The sequence below is a fragment of the Colobus angolensis genome, unplaced genomic scaffold (assembly GCF_000951035.1).
Source record: "Colobus angolensis palliatus isolate OR3802 unplaced genomic scaffold, Cang.pa_1.0 Scaffold448, whole genome shotgun sequence".
Taxonomy (NCBI): Eukaryota; Metazoa; Chordata; class Mammalia; order Primates; family Cercopithecidae; genus Colobus; species Colobus angolensis.
The window spans coordinates 372,129-388,535 of NW_012117910.1; the positions used below are offsets into that span (position 1 = coordinate 372,129).

Here is a 16,407-nt window from a genome sequence, read left to right on the forward strand (position 1 = left end):
CAAATGGCGAAACCCCATCTCTACTAAAAATACAAAAATTAGCTGGGTGTGGTAGCAGGCACCTGTAATCTCAGCTACTCAGGAGGCTGAGGCAGGGAGAACAGCTTGAACCTGGGAGGTGGAGGTTGGGGTGGACTGAGATTGCACCATTGTGCTCCAGCCTGGGCAATAGTAACAAGACTGTCTCAAAAAAAAAAAGAAAAAAGACAATCTGTGGACGGAGCGCTGAAGGGAAACACTGGAGTAGAAAGAAGAAAGGGGAGACATTTGTTATAAAAATCATGTGTTTCTCTTTTATAGGTCCCTGTTCTTGCTGCATATTAAACTTTCCTGCTTATGACAATCTGCATGAATATTAAAATCTGTTCTCCATATCTGTGACTTGTATACACATGGCTGATTTTGGTGACTTGCTAGTGTCTGCAATCTGATTTCAACCCATAGAACCAACATTTTAATTCTTCTTTCTTAAATTTATGATGTTAAAATACAGAAAAAATATATGTGTATATATTGCCTGAATTTTAGGTAGCAAATGTTTTGCATGCTCTGAGATACTTTATTCTATTAAGTTTGGGCACAGGCCATTGGGCTCTGATTTAGTAATAAGGATGTAAAACTTACTTGTTCTTTGTAGCAAAGTAGCAGCAAAGGCTAATCCATTTCCCCCAGCAGCTGCTAAGAGCATTAGCTGGTTTTCATGTCTTCTGTCCGTAAAGTCAGTCAGTTGCAGGGGACTTGGGATGCAGGTGACTGCTGCAAGAGCAGCCTCTTCATGTGGATTTCTAAAGCTCACTTTAATCCTATCCGAGACTCTTCCCAGGCCCCATGCCTGAGATTTCCTTAGTTGTGACTGAGGTTCAGAAAGCAGAAGCTGATGGCACATGGGAAGGCTGGAGGCTTGCCCAATGAAGCTGGCAAAATTTTAATTGGTAACATTTTAGAAAATTGAGATTAGAACTCATGCCTCTTAATTGCCGGTCTGCAGCCACATTTTGGGGGGATATATAGGGAGTAAGGTAGTTAGCAGGAGTATATACAAAATAAAAAGCAGTAAGTGTGTGTTACAGGCTACCCAGAGGACTGGCCTCAGGACAAAGCAATGTTGTCTTCTAATCTCTATCTTTTTAATCTCAATATTTCTTCTTTATAGTGTATCTCTGATAAATAGTAGGTTTGTTTTTTTTTCCCCCCTTAGATGCACAGGTCTTGGAAGAATTCTAAGTTGCATCAGTTGCAGTTTCTCACAGCACCTTGGGGTTAAGGACGTAAACAAAAACAGAGGGCCAAAAGCTCCTTTTGTTCTCAGAACACAGGCAAGATTTTTTTGTTTTTGAATGGAGTTTCGCTCTTGTTGCCCAGGCTGGCGTGCAATGGCGTGATCTCAGCTTACCGCAGTCTCTGCCTCTGGGATTCAAGTGATTCTCCTGCCTCAGCCTCCGCAGTAGCTGGGATTACAGGCATGTGCCACCACACCTGGATAAGTTTGTATTTTTAGTAGAGATGGGGTTTCTCCGTGTTGATCAGGCTGGTCTCAAACTCCCGACCTCAGGTGATCCGCCCACCTCAGCCTCCCAAAATGTTGGCATTACAGGCGTGAGCCACCGCGTCCAACCAAGATTTCTTAGTCTTTCTCTGACCCCCAGTCCTATTACATTTGTAAGGGAATTTTTGTAGACTGTAGACTTAAAAGCAAGAAGACTTTAGTCCTAAGGTAGAAATTCCCAGTCATTTATGTGAGTAATATTATTTTGCTTTCTTCTCTTCTTTAACCCCTGTCCCAGTTTGTTTCTTTGTCCATCACTGGGCTTCTTTTTGATCCCTGCATCCTCATTCTGAGAGTTCTCTGCTGACTGGCAGCTCCGTGGTGGGGCAGAGTTTGCAGGAAGCTTGTTCCTGAAACTGGCTCAGCTAACACGAGGGCCAGCCTGTTCAGACAGCACTCTTGTTCCCGTCTGCATTGGAGGAGACTGCCCTCCTCTTTGCATACTAAACACAAGTTGTTGGAATGCTATTTGCAACTCCCAGAGCCACATTTTGGCTAGGCTTGATACAGTGTAAGAGGCAAATGGCCCACTCCTTTTTCAAGGAGTAAAAGTATTCACTATTATTTTACCAGGTTTGCCTTGAAAGCCTGGAAATTGCTTTTTGAAGCCAAGGGTTGAATTAGGATGATTTGAGGGATAGGAGGACGATCCTCATATTGTTCTGAAGATTTGGCACCCTGTCTAGATGCTTTTGCTTCTATCTGTCTCCCTTCTATCTGCTGTTATACATAATCCTGTCTCCAGTAGAGTCTGCAGACCAGATTGGCAAGGAGGAACCATTCCAGCTTGTTCAAACCTCAAGCCCCATTTTGCAAACAGGGCTCCTAACTGATCTTTTGAAGCAAATCTGACATAGTTATTATAGTTTTAGCATCTTTGATCACTGTATGGCCTTCTCTCTCCTTTTTTATACCTTTGAATCTATTCTACTTAGTAGAGAGCCTGGCCAGAAGCTATTGTCTTTTCTGTGCAATCCCCAGTCAGCTTAGAACTCTAGTCTTTTTCAGGAGCCTCATTGGCTGACACTAAGCCATAAGCCCACTCAGTCATTTGGGGCAAACAGTAGTTTCCCACTGGTGTTCTGATCTGTAGTTCTTTTCTATAAGCAAGAAAAGATTACTGTTCTGGCTCCCTTCAGCTTCTGTGTCATTGCATCATTGCAAATCATAGTCAGTTATAGCATCTAAAAGTAGTACTCTGATCTTGTGAATTCAGTGCCTGAGAGATATATTCTCCCCTTCTTCCAAAGGTGGTGCCACCTCTTTGTTGCCTTCATGCTATGACATGACTTGAGACCACTGATTTAGAGATAAAGGGAAGTCCTAATTCACTTTGTAGTAAATAACTTGAGTACTGTTGATGCAGATAAGTTTGAAGTTCTATTTTTGTTGCTTTCCCTTATAGATCTTTTTAATTAGTCTTGTTGGACACATTGAAGAACTCCAGGGTCAAAGCCTTTTTGACTAAGAGGACTTCATTTTTTTTAAAATTGCAGGTTCCATTACAGCTTATAGAAAGTGTTGAATGCCGAGATATATTTCAGCTTCATTTGACTTGCAAAGACTGCAAAGTTATCAGGTATGTGGTATGTTTGTGTTGCTGTTTAGTGTGGAAAATATTTTTTAAAGAATGGGTCCATTATTTGGTAACTTAGTAAAATACCTTTTGATGATTAACGTCATTAGTAATATTTTCTGAGTAGTTTTTGCCTGAAATATTTTATCTGTAGGATGTATACTTTGCTATGTTGAAAGATTTTTTTTTTTTAATTTGGAAATAATTTTAAATTTACAAAAGTAAAAATACTAAAAAGAACATCAGTATGCCATTCACCCAGATTCACTCGTTAACATTTTACCATTTGCTTTATTATTTGCAGAGGCCTGGGATATGTGTGTGTGTGTGTGTGTGTGTGTGTGTGTGAGAGAGAGAGATTCTTTTTCTGAACAGATTGAGAGTAAGTTACATAATCATGGCTCTTAATCCCAAAATACTTTAGTGTGCTTTCCTAAGAATAGGGATATTTTCTTACATAACCATAGCATCATCAATTTTCAATTTTACATTGATAATACATATATCCAGTCTACTATACATGTTCCAGTTTTGTCAGTTCACCTAATGACCTACTGATATTTTTTTATAGCATTCTCCCTCACCTCATTCAGTACAGGATCCAGTCGAGGTCATATATTGCATTTAGCTGCCGTGACTCTGTAGCCTTCTTTAATCTGGAACATTTTGTTTTTGTTTTTGTTTTTGTTTGTTTTTGAGACAGAGTCTTGCTCTGTCGCTCAGGCTGGAGTGCAGTGGCACGATCTCAGCTCACTGCCTCCGCCTCCTGGGTTCAAGCGATTCTCCTGCCTCAGCCTCCTGAGTAGCTGGGATTATAGGCGTGTGCCACCACACCTGGCTAATTTTTTGTATTTTTAGTAGAGACGTGGTTTCACCATGTTGGCCAGGCTGGTCTTGAACTCTGACCTCGTGATCTGCCCGTTTTGGCTTCCTAAAGTGCTGGGATTACAGGCATGAGCCACCATACCCGCCCAATCTGGAACATTTTCTACAGCCTTACTTTCTTTTATGACGTTCACATTTTGCAAAATATAGTCTTTTGTTTTAATGGAATACTTCTCATTTTGTGTTTGTCCAGTGTTTCCTCAATTAAATTGAGGTTATGTTTTCTCAACTAGAATACTGTATATATGATATCATGTCCTTTTCAGGGTATTGTATTACATCTGGAAGTACCATGTCCACATATCTTTCACTGGTGATGTTAATTTTGATTATTCCAGTCGAGATGTCACCTGGTTTCTCTAATTTCTGCATTTTCTCTCTGGCAACTAAAAACAGTCTGGGGGGGCACTTTGAAACAATGCGAATGTCCCTGCTTCTCATAAAAATTTCTCCCTAAGTTTAACATTCTTTGATGATTTTTATCTGCTCTTAACTATAATGGTTGCAGGCTGGGTGCGACGGCTCACGCCTGTAATCCTAGCACTTAGGGAGGCCTAGGCGGGTGGATCACTTGAGGTCAGGAGTTCGAGACCAGCCTGACCAACATGGCAAAGCCCTGTCTCTACTAAAAATACAAAAATTAGCTGGGTGTGGTGGTGCATGCCTGTAGTCCCAGCTATTTGGGAGTCTGAGGCAGAAAAATTGCTTGAACCTGGGAGGCAGAGGTTGCAGTGAGCTGAGATCCGGCCACTGCACTCCAGCCTGAGCGACAGAGCAAGACTCCGTCTCAACAACAACAACAACAACAAAAAGAAATCTATTGTTCATTTGTTTTACTCAGCAATGAAAGAAAAGCTCAGTGGCTGTCATTTATTTTTTTTGGTAGTTGACATTTTTTACTTGTTACTATCATTCTTCTTTGTAGTTAAGCATTTATGTCCAAGAGCAGTTTTGGCCTGAATCCCTTCTGGCTTCTAGATTTGGGCCGTGATTATAGCAGTTACATCAGTTTCTATCAGCTAAAGATACACACCAGATTCATTAAGGAAAGAGCCAATGCTGTTCTTTCATACTGTGTAGCACTCTGTTCAGAAGGGTCCACTTGGATTTGAGTAGTCGTAATGGGAAGAGGAAAGGGGTTCTGGAAACACCTATAAAATCCCAGCAACTGAGAATTCCCCACCAGCTACTGTGGAAGTAATGATAGTAATGTTCAGTAGAACTGCCCAATTTAACTTTGTGTTCTTTCAGTGTTTGAATTGCTGGAATTATAATTAAATTGCATGTGAGAATGATAGTTTTATATCATTGCGTTTTCTCATATACTGTATTTATCAGTTTATTGGTTGATGGCCAGGTATTTCAGAGACTATTTTTAGAACTATTTGAGAATAAGGTCTGCCGGAAAGCATGAAACTGATCATGTCATTCATCAGCTTAAAGCCCTCCAGTGTTTCTTCACTGCTTCTATGATGAAGATCAAATTATTTAACATGGCATGAAGCTGTTTGTGATCCTTGGTCCCTGCAATGTTTTAAAAGCAGCCTCCTTATACTCTTCAGCCATACCTCACATCTCTCTATTCCCTTTTCTGCCCAGCAACTTCTATTCATCTGTCAAAATTCAGTTCAGGTGATAACTTCTGTGAAGCCTTTCTTAGTCCCAGTTCCCTCTATGAACGTTAATTACACTCTTTCTTTACTTTGTCTTTATCTCATACATTCTTTTATAACATTTACCAATTAGGTTGTAATTTTTGGTTAATTGTCTTTGTATCTTTAAGATCCAGCATGTCTCGTGGTGCCACAATATTCAGTAAATATTCAATGAATTGAAGTTAATGTGGGTTTGAAGTGGGCATTAGAACCTTTTCCCCCTTTGGCATTTAAAGCTTATTTTAAAACAGTACATATCTGTGTGAATAGGCTGTGTCTTAATTGTCTCTAAGGGTAGCTGTGTGAGTAGGTTGTTGACTGGAATTGCTGATCCCCCATTGTGATTGAGAGATAATGCTTAAGGAAACTTGCCACTGTTCTTTCTTTTGATCCATTTTCTTAACCTGAAAGTGTTTTTTCTGTTAGCATCATAACCCTCTAAAGCATAGAGCCTACATGTTACTTAAAAAGCCCAGGGTAGGCCGGGTGCCGTGATGCACGCCTGTAATCCCAGCACTTTGGGAGGCTAAGGCGGGCGGATCACCTGAGGTTGGGAGTTCGAGACCAGCCTGGCCAAAATGGTGAAACCCCATCTCTCCTAGAACTACAAAAATTAGCTGGGCATGGTGGCATGTGCTACTCAGGAAGCTGAGGTAGGAGAATCACTTAAACCCAGGAGGTGGAGGTTGCAATGAGCCGAGATTATGCCACTGCACTCCAGCCTAGATGACAGAGGGAAACTCTGTCAAAAACAACAACAACAACAAAAAAAAACCCACAAAAACCCCAAGGTAATGATTTGTACAGAAAAATGATGGTGTAAAAGTATTTTGGCATTGCAATGACTTAAAAAATTTCAGATTGAGAGAGACTAGAACTCCTCCATAAAAATAAATTAATTTATCACAAATAGTACTAAGAGATTCCTGAAACCTGAAATCCGGAGGTACTTAAGGAAACAAGGATTCCTCCTGCATCAGGTCCTGGGTGGAGATCAGACAGTTGGTAGTGGTGTTGCCCCTCCCTCTTTCCTTTCTCAGCAAATAAGTGTTTCAATAAAATGTTAGATCAGGAGGCTCTCTTTAAAGGTTATTTTATCTATATCAAACACAGTTAAACCATCAAAGCCCAAACGTACCAGTATATGTTGTGGCATGCCCCAGTTTGCGTCATTTTGTATGCTTAAATCAAAATACTTAGCACTTTAGAAAATGACTTACCATCATGTTTTAAATAGCTACCTGATATCATGTATTCTCTTTTAATTTCACAGCACATTGAGTAAAATGTGTCTGTAGGTTTTGATACCATAAACATAATTACTTTAATTTACACATTCACTGAATATCAAGTTCCAGTTCCTGTGGTGAAGAATCTCCGTAGTAGTTTATGTGTAGCATTTAAGGTATAAACTGCTCCTATTCTGTGCTTGTCCCAAATTATTACATATTTACAGATGTAGTTCTTTGAAGCTTAGATAATTTATAAACAAGTTAAAGTGTTCAAGTGGAATTCATGAACATTTAAAAGTGTGTGTGTGTGTGTGTGTGTGTGTAATTTCATAGACTCTTTCTCAATCTGCTGCTTCTGAAATCCCAGTAAGTAGCATAAAAATTCTAGGTGGTTGCTGCATCTGTGCTTGGAGCTAATTGATTTTGAGTGTTAGATGCTGACTTTGCAAATCAGCAGAATGTTTCCCCTCTGCATGAGTCCTTTTCCTTTTACTGGACCAAATTCTAGTTGTATGCTACTATGAGAACAATTTGTAGGGTAAGGAAAAAGCCCTATAGTTTATACATAAGCAGATGGAATTGTGACCTTCAAAAATACGTAGAATAAGTTTCTATTAGAAATAATTTGTAAAATCAACACTAGTATTTTTTTCTTTCACTTTTTTTTTGGAGATGGAGTTTCACTCTGTCGCCCAGGCTAGAGTGTGGTAGCACAGTCTAGGCTCACTGCATCCTTAGCCTCCTGGCTCAAGTTATCCTCCCACCTCAGCCTCTCAAAGTGTTGGTACTACAGGCATTAGCCACCACACCCTGCTGCAAAGGAGGTTATTGTTAATACTTACGCACTTTTATCTAGCATTCATATAATAGTGAGAGCCTCCGAAAGCAGTGCTGGAGGCTTGTAATTTGTCAAAGGTGAACAACAGAGTTTGAGTCTTAAACCAGTGACAGTCTTTTGCTGGTTAGTGGATTTTTGGTTGTTTCAACTTCCTGTGCTTAGGTGATCCTCCCACCTCAACCTTCTGAGTAGCTGGGTCTACAGACACGTGCCACCATGTTCAGTTAATTTAATTTTATTTTTCGTAGAGATGTCTATGTTGCCCAGGCTGGTCTCAAACTCCTGAGCTCAAGCAGTCCACCCACCTTGACCTCCCAAAGTGCTGGGATTACAGATGTGAGCCGCTGCACCCAATTTTTTGTTTTATTTTATTATTTTATTTTATTTTTTTATCCTTATTTTTTTATGTTATGTTATATTATTGTAGTGACAGGGTTTCACCATGTTGCCCAGGCTGGTCTTTAACTCCTGGGCTCAAGTGATCCTCCTGCCTCAGCCTACCAAAGTGCTGGGATTATAGGTGTAAGCCGTTGTGCCTGGCCCTGATTAGTTTTTAAATGAAAAGATTTTGCGCCCAGATATTCCACTTTATTACTGATTTTAGATTTAGACCCATTTTTACTCTGTTACTGGCATTTTAACTTCAGGTGTACAAGTACAAGGTTAGTACTTCCCATTCAGGCTATAAAAAGGGTGTTTGTTTTTAAAAAGGTAGAAATTATCCCATTCTAAATTCTGGTGTTTAAAAATAATGCACATGTATGCACGCACACCCAGAATGAGTTGAGGAAGTAAATATAGTAGGGTATGATGGCATCAGATCCCTCTGAAATGTGACAGTACTTTGGACATAACCTGTGCATGTCTGTTAAGTTTTTAAATTGCCGCTCTTCTGCTTTTGTTTTTGTTTTTTTGGATTGATGCTCTTAAGGGTGCTAGTGTCTGTGATGTAACTTTTGGCTTTTTGAGGAATTGGTTGTAGCACTGAATGTGTTTGATGCATTGTTTGAGCCTGAGTTTGGTGAAATTTATATTAGGAAAAGCATTGTAAAGTGAGATTGTGTTACCTGGCAGGTGGAGATAGAGGAGAGAGGAGCAAAAAGAAAATGAGTTGTTACAAGACATTGAATCAGTAGGTTTGAGGGATTTGAAAGTGAGTTTATCTTGCTACTGTGTTACAAAAAGAATTGCATCTGAGGAGTTTTGATTTAAACTCTATTTTTCTCTTGAAGATCCCTGGTGGAGAAGCTACTTATTTGTGCAAGAAAAACTAAAGTACAGCTCGTATGGAAGAGAAGTCCAAGTGTAGGGGAAGAAAGAAAGGCACACCATGTGTGGTGGAAGGAGCCCAGGCTGGAGGACAGACACGGGTTCTGGTCCTGACTTTACTACTATACTAGCTTATAGTGTAGTAGTTTAACCTTCCAGGGCTGTAAAGTGAACTGGCTCTTGAATCTGTAATTTGCTTTTGAGTTTGAATGTAGGGTATCTCTAGTTATAGAAATGGTAAGAGATCATTTTCTTACATGAGGAAATTTGAACCTAAAGCAATGGAGTGGGCCTTAAGAAAGTAGGGAAACAGTATGTTTTGGATGGAGGTATCAACAGGAGAAGGCCAATTCTGCCTTTTAGAAAAGTCATGATGGACTTGGCGCAGTGGCTCACACCTCTAATCCCAGAACTTTGGGAGGCCGAGGCAGGTGGATCACCTGAGGTCAGGGGTTCAAGACCAGCCTGGCCAAATGGCGAAACCCCATCTCTACTAAAAATACAAAAATTAGCTGGGTGTGGTAGCAGGCACCTGTAATCTCAGCTACTCAGGAGGCTGAGGCAGGGAGAACAGCTTGAACCTGGGAGGTGGAGGTTGGGGTGGACTGAGATTGCACCATTGTGCTCCAGCCTGGGCAATAGTAACAAGACTGTCTCAAAAAAAAAAAGAAAAAAGACAATCTGTGGACGGAGCGCTGAAGGGAAACACTGGAGTAGAAAGAAGAAAGGGGAGACATTTGTTATAAAAATCATGTGTTTCTCTTTTATAGGTCCCTGTTCTTGCTGCATATTAAACTTTCCTGCTTATGACAATCTGCATGAATATTAAAATCTGTTCTCCATATCTGTGACTTGTATACACATGGCTGATTTTGGTGACTTGCTAGTGTCTGCAATCTGATTTCAACCCATAGAACCAACATTTTAATTCTTCTTTCTTAAATTTATGATGTTAAAATACAGAAAAAATATATGTGTATATATTGCCTGAATTTTAGGTAGCAAATGTTTTGCATGCTCTGAGATACTTTATTCTATTAAGTTTGGGCACAGGCCATTGGGCTCTGATTTAGTAATAAGGATGTAAAACTTACTTGTTCTTTGTAGCAAAGTAGCAGCAAAGGCTAATCCATTTCCCCCAGCAGCTGCTAAGAGCATTAGCTGGTTTTCATGTCTTCTGTCCGTAAAGTCAGTCAGTTGCAGGGGACTTGGGATGCAGGTGACTGCTGCAAGAGCAGCCTCTTCATGTGGATTTCTAAAGCTCACTTTAATCCTATCCGAGACTCTTCCCAGGCCCCATGCCTGAGATTTCCTTAGTTGTGACTGAGGTTCAGAAAGCAGAAGCTGATGGCACATGGGAAGGCTGGAGGCTTGCCCAATGAAGCTGGCAAAATTTTAATTGGTAACATTTTAGAAAATTGAGATTAGAACTCATGCCTCTTAATTGCCGGTCTGCAGCCACATTTTGGGGGGATATATAGGGAGTAAGGTAGTTAGCAGGAGTATATACAAAATAAAAAGCAGTAAGTGTGTGTTACAGGCTACCCAGAGGACTGGCCTCAGGACAAAGCAATGTTGTCTTCTAATCTCTATCTTTTTAATCTCAATATTTCTTCTTTATAGTGTATCTCTGATAAATAGTAGGTTTGTTTTTTTTTCCCCCCTTAGATGCACAGGTCTTGGAAGAATTCTAAGTTGCATCAGTTGCAGTTTCTCACAGCACCTTGGGGTTAAGGACGTAAACAAAAACAGAGGGCCAAAAGCTCCTTTTGTTCTCAGAACACAGGCAAGATTTTTTTGTTTTTGAATGGAGTTTCGCTCTTGTTGCCCAGGCTGGCGTGCAATGGCGTGATCTCAGCTTACCGCAGTCTCTGCCTCTGGGATTCAAGTGATTCTCCTGCCTCAGCCTCCGCAGTAGCTGGGATTACAGGCATGTGCCACCACACCTGGATAAGTTTGTATTTTTAGTAGAGATGGGGTTTCTCCGTGTTGATCAGGCTGGTCTCAAACTCCCGACCTCAGGTGATCCGCCCACCTCAGCCTCCCAAAATGTTGGCATTACAGGCGTGAGCCACCGCGTCCAACCAAGATTTCTTAGTCTTTCTCTGACCCCCAGTCCTATTACATTTGTAAGGGAATTTTTGTAGACTGTAGACTTAAAAGCAAGAAGACTTTAGTCCTAAGGTAGAAATTCCCAGTCATTTATGTGAGTAATATTATTTTGCTTTCTTCTCTTCTTTAACCCCTGTCCCAGTTTGTTTCTTTGTCCATCACTGGGCTTCTTTTTGATCCCTGCATCCTCATTCTGAGAGTTCTCTGCTGACTGGCAGCTCCGTGGTGGGGCAGAGTTTGCAGGAAGCTTGTTCCTGAAACTGGCTCAGCTAACACGAGGGCCAGCCTGTTCAGACAGCACTCTTGTTCCCGTCTGCATTGGAGGAGACTGCCCTCCTCTTTGCATACTAAACACAAGTTGTTGGAATGCTATTTGCAACTCCCAGAGCCACATTTTGGCTAGGCTTGATACAGTGTAAGAGGCAAATGGCCCACTCCTTTTTCAAGGAGTAAAAGTATTCACTATTATTTTACCAGGTTTGCCTTGAAAGCCTGGAAATTGCTTTTTGAAGCCAAGGGTTGAATTAGGATGATTTGAGGGATAGGAGGACGATCCTCATATTGTTCTGAAGATTTGGCACCCTGTCTAGATGCTTTTGCTTCTATCTGTCTCCCTTCTATCTGCTGTTATACATAATCCTGTCTCCAGTAGAGTCTGCAGACCAGATTGGCAAGGAGGAACCATTCCAGCTTGTTCAAACCTCAAGCCCCATTTTGCAAACAGGGCTCCTAACTGATCTTTTGAAGCAAATCTGACATAGTTATTATAGTTTTAGCATCTTTGATCACTGTATGGCCTTCTCTCTCCTTTTTTATACCTTTGAATCTATTCTACTTAGTAGAGAGCCTGGCCAGAAGCTATTGTCTTTTCTGTGCAATCCCCAGTCAGCTTAGAACTCTAGTCTTTTTCAGGAGCCTCATTGGCTGACACTAAGCCATAAGCCCACTCAGTCATTTGGGGCAAACAGTAGTTTCCCACTGGTGTTCTGATCTGTAGTTCTTTTCTATAAGCAAGAAAAGATTACTGTTCTGGCTCCCTTCAGCTTCTGTGTCATTGCATCATTGCAAATCATAGTCAGTTATAGCATCTAAAAGTAGTACTCTGATCTTGTGAATTCAGTGCCTGAGAGATATATTCTCCCCTTCTTCCAAAGGTGGTGCCACCTCTTTGTTGCCTTCATGCTATGACATGACTTGAGACCACTGATTTAGAGATAAAGGGAAGTCCTAATTCACTTTGTAGTAAATAACTTGAGTACTGTTGATGCAGATAAGTTTGAAGTTCTATTTTTGTTGCTTTCCCTTATAGATCTTTTTAATTAGTCTTGTTGGACACATTGAAGAACTCCAGGGTCAAAGCCTTTTTGACTAAGAGGACTTCATTTTTTTTAAAATTGCAGGTTCCATTACAGCTTATAGAAAGTGTTGAATGCCGAGATATATTTCAGCTTCATTTGACTTGCAAAGACTGCAAAGTTATCAGGTATGTGGTATGTTTGTGTTGCTGTTTAGTGTGGAAAATATTTTTTAAAGAATGGGTCCATTATTTGGTAACTTAGTAAAATACCTTTTGATGATTAACGTCATTAGTAATATTTTCTGAGTAGTTTTTGCCTGAAATATTTTATCTGTAGGATGTATACTTTGCTATGTTGAAAGATTTTTTTTTTTTAATTTGGAAATAATTTTAAATTTACAAAAGTAAAAATACTAAAAAGAACATCAGTATGCCATTCACCCAGATTCACTCGTTAACATTTTACCATTTGCTTTATTATTTGCAGAGGCCTGGGATATGTGTGTGTGTGTGTGTGTGTGTGTGTGTGTGAGAGAGAGAGATTCTTTTTCTGAACAGATTGAGAGTAAGTTACATAATCATGGCTCTTAATCCCAAAATACTTTAGTGTGCTTTCCTAAGAATAGGGATATTTTCTTACATAACCATAGCATCATCAATTTTCAATTTTACATTGATAATACATATATCCAGTCTACTATACATGTTCCAGTTTTGTCAGTTCACCTAATGACCTACTGATATTTTTTTATAGCATTCTCCCTCACCTCATTCAGTACAGGATCCAGTCGAGGTCATATATTGCATTTAGCTGCCGTGACTCTGTAGCCTTCTTTAATCTGGAACATTTTGTTTTTGTTTTTGTTTTTGTTTGTTTTTGAGACAGAGTCTTGCTCTGTCGCTCAGGCTGGAGTGCAGTGGCACGATCTCAGCTCACTGCCTCCGCCTCCTGGGTTCAAGCGATTCTCCTGCCTCAGCCTCCTGAGTAGCTGGGATTATAGGCGTGTGCCACCACACCTGGCTAATTTTTTGTATTTTTAGTAGAGACGTGGTTTCACCATGTTGGCCAGGCTGGTCTTGAACTCTGACCTCGTGATCTGCCCGTTTTGGCTTCCTAAAGTGCTGGGATTACAGGCATGAGCCACCATACCCGCCCAATCTGGAACATTTTCTACAGCCTTACTTTCTTTTATGACGTTCACATTTTGCAAAATATAGTCTTTTGTTTTAATGGAATACTTCTCATTTTGTGTTTGTCCAGTGTTTCCTCAATTAAATTGAGGTTATGTTTTCTCAACTAGAATACTGTATATATGATATCATGTCCTTTTCAGGGTATTGTATTACATCTGGAAGTACCATGTCCACATATCTTTCACTGGTGATGTTAATTTTGATTATTCCAGTCGAGATGTCACCTGGTTTCTCTAATTTCTGCATTTTCTCTCTGGCAACTAAAAACAGTCTGGGGGGGCACTTTGAAACAATGCGAATGTCCCTGCTTCTCATAAAAATTTCTCCCTAAGTTTAACATTCTTTGATGATTTTTATCTGCTCTTAACTATAATGGTTGCAGGCTGGGTGCGACGGCTCACGCCTGTAATCCTAGCACTTAGGGAGGCCTAGGCGGGTGGATCACTTGAGGTCAGGAGTTCGAGACCAGCCTGACCAACATGGCAAAGCCCTGTCTCTACTAAAAATACAAAAATTAGCTGGGTGTGGTGGTGCATGCCTGTAGTCCCAGCTATTTGGGAGTCTGAGGCAGAAAAATTGCTTGAACCTGGGAGGCAGAGGTTGCAGTGAGCTGAGATCAAGCAACTGTACTCCAGCCTGGGTGACAGAACAAGACTCCATCTGAAAAACAAAAAACCAAAAACCAACAACGATGCCTGAAATGCATTTTTAAATTTAATAGCTCTAGAGGTCTTAAATACCACAAGTTTTTACTGCATTCCTCTGACCTTTTCTGGGGTGTCAGTAAACATTATGTGTGGGTATATTGATAAGCCACCGTGATTGGGATGAGGGAGATGTTTAAGTGACCCCTTGGTTTTAAGACAGATATTTAAATTGCTTTTTAGTCAGTGAGATTTGGCTTATTTTTGATAGATACTGGCTACACAACTCAGTTTAAGAAGGTAGTTGCTTATTAATTAATTTTTAACATCGCATTCAAAAAGGCCAAATATTTAAACAAATCTTTATTTTTATTTATTTTCTTGAGACAAGGCCTCACTCTGTTGCCCAAGCTGGAGTGCAATGGTGTGATCTTGGCTCACTACAAACTCTACCTCCCTGGTTCAAGCGATTCTTGTGCCTCAGCCTTCTGAGTAGCTGGGATTACAGTTGCATGCCACCACAGCTGGCTAATATTTTTGTATTTTTATTAGAGATGGGAGTTTTGCCATGTTAGCCAGGCTGGTCTCGAACTCCTGACCTCAAGTGATCTGCCCGTTTTGGCCTCCCAAAGTGCTGGGATTACAGGCATGAGCCACTGCACTCAGCCTAAACACATCTTTAATAAATTAGTTTTCAGTAATTATTTTAACTCCTTAGTTGTATATACTGAAAATTGCAGTTGACAATAGAATTGTTTTGTTCTCTACATGGTCATAGTTGAAAGTTTCAGTGTAGTCTGTCTTTTGGATCTGATCTGGCCTAATAGCTAAATATTGAAATTACTCCCTAACTGGCTAAAAATAATGCTGTGGTTTTCTGTTTGTTTTAAACTTGTGCTAATATGTTACTACAAAACAAAAAGGATTTTTCTAAACACATTTTTTATTAGGGACAACCATAAAACTTTGATGGAAGAAGTAGAATGAAGCTCTACTCGAAAGAGAATAGCTGCCATTTTTCTGTAATAATTGTCATTAATCTTAGAAGAGATTTCATTAGTCTAAAAAAATAGGTTTTCCACATGGTCAGCTTCCTTCTTTGGACATTTTGGTCCGTTGGCTAACATTAGTTTTTCTTACAAGTGAAAATGAGCATGCGAATGACTGCCTGCCTCAGACGCTTTCTTGACCGTGGTTCCCACTTCACTACAAGTGGGCATTCTTGAAGTAATGGCTTTTCTTACATTTCACTTCAACTGTCTGATTACATCCATACTTGTTTGGCTTTACAAAAGGTGTCAGTTTTCAACTTTTGAGCAGTGTCAAGAGTGGCTGAAGAGACTGAACAACGCAATCCGACCACCTGCTAAAATAGAAGATCTCTTCTCATTTGCATACCATGCTTGGTGCATGGAGGTCTATGCCAGTGAAAAAGAGCAACATGGAGACCTGTGCAGACCAGGTATGCCTTTCTGAAATGTGCAAATGGCCAGGGGCTTTATCAAGCTACTGATGGAAGTACTTTTAACATGAAATGGGACACCTAAGCATTGATATATTCAATCAGTGTATATTTTAGGGAGCACCTAGCATGTGCGCAGCATTCTTCTAAGCTTAATAGAACATCTTTTCTGCCTTCCAGGGGAAGGGAATAACATGAGAAGGCATCACAATCTATTGGGCCTAAAAACAGCTCAACTATAATAAGGTTTTATGAATATTATGGAAGCCTAATAGAAGGGAGCCATGAGTTTTGTATACATGTGTGCGAAGACTTCACGTTTAAACTGGCTTTTGAATCAGCTTTGAAAGTTGAATAGGAGTTCATTGGTGAGAGGTCAGGTGCCTATCAAGAACAAATAGATTGTGGGGTTTTTTTTGTTTTTTTCTTTTTTTGAGATGGAGTTTTGCTCTTGTTGCCCAGGCTGGAGAGCAATGGTGCGATCTCAGCTCACTGCAACCTCCACCTCCTGGATTCAAGCAATTCCCCTGCCTCAGCCTCCCGTGTAGCTGGGATTACAGGCATGCGCCAAGTGCCACCATGCCCGAATAATTTTTTATTTTTAGTAGAGATGGGGTTTCTCCATGTTGGTAAGGCTGGTCTGGAGCTCCCAACGTCAGGTAATACGTCTGCCTCGGCTGCCCACAGTGCTGGGATT

General features: G+C 40.4%; 1 protein-coding gene across 1 annotated transcript in view; it reads left to right on the forward strand.

Annotated features, from left to right (window-relative positions):
• MTMR3 (myotubularin related protein 3) overlaps window positions 1–16,407 on the forward strand; it is a 159,464-nt gene that overhangs the window by 104,128 nt on the left and 38,929 nt on the right. Inside the window, exons 6-7 of the mRNA XM_011957708.1 lie at window positions 3,043–3,125; window positions 15,544–15,710. Coding sequence (XP_011813098.1) covers window positions 3,043–3,125; window positions 15,544–15,710 — 250 coding nt within the window. The remainder of the gene's footprint in view (window positions 1–3,042; window positions 3,126–15,543; window positions 15,711–16,407) is intronic.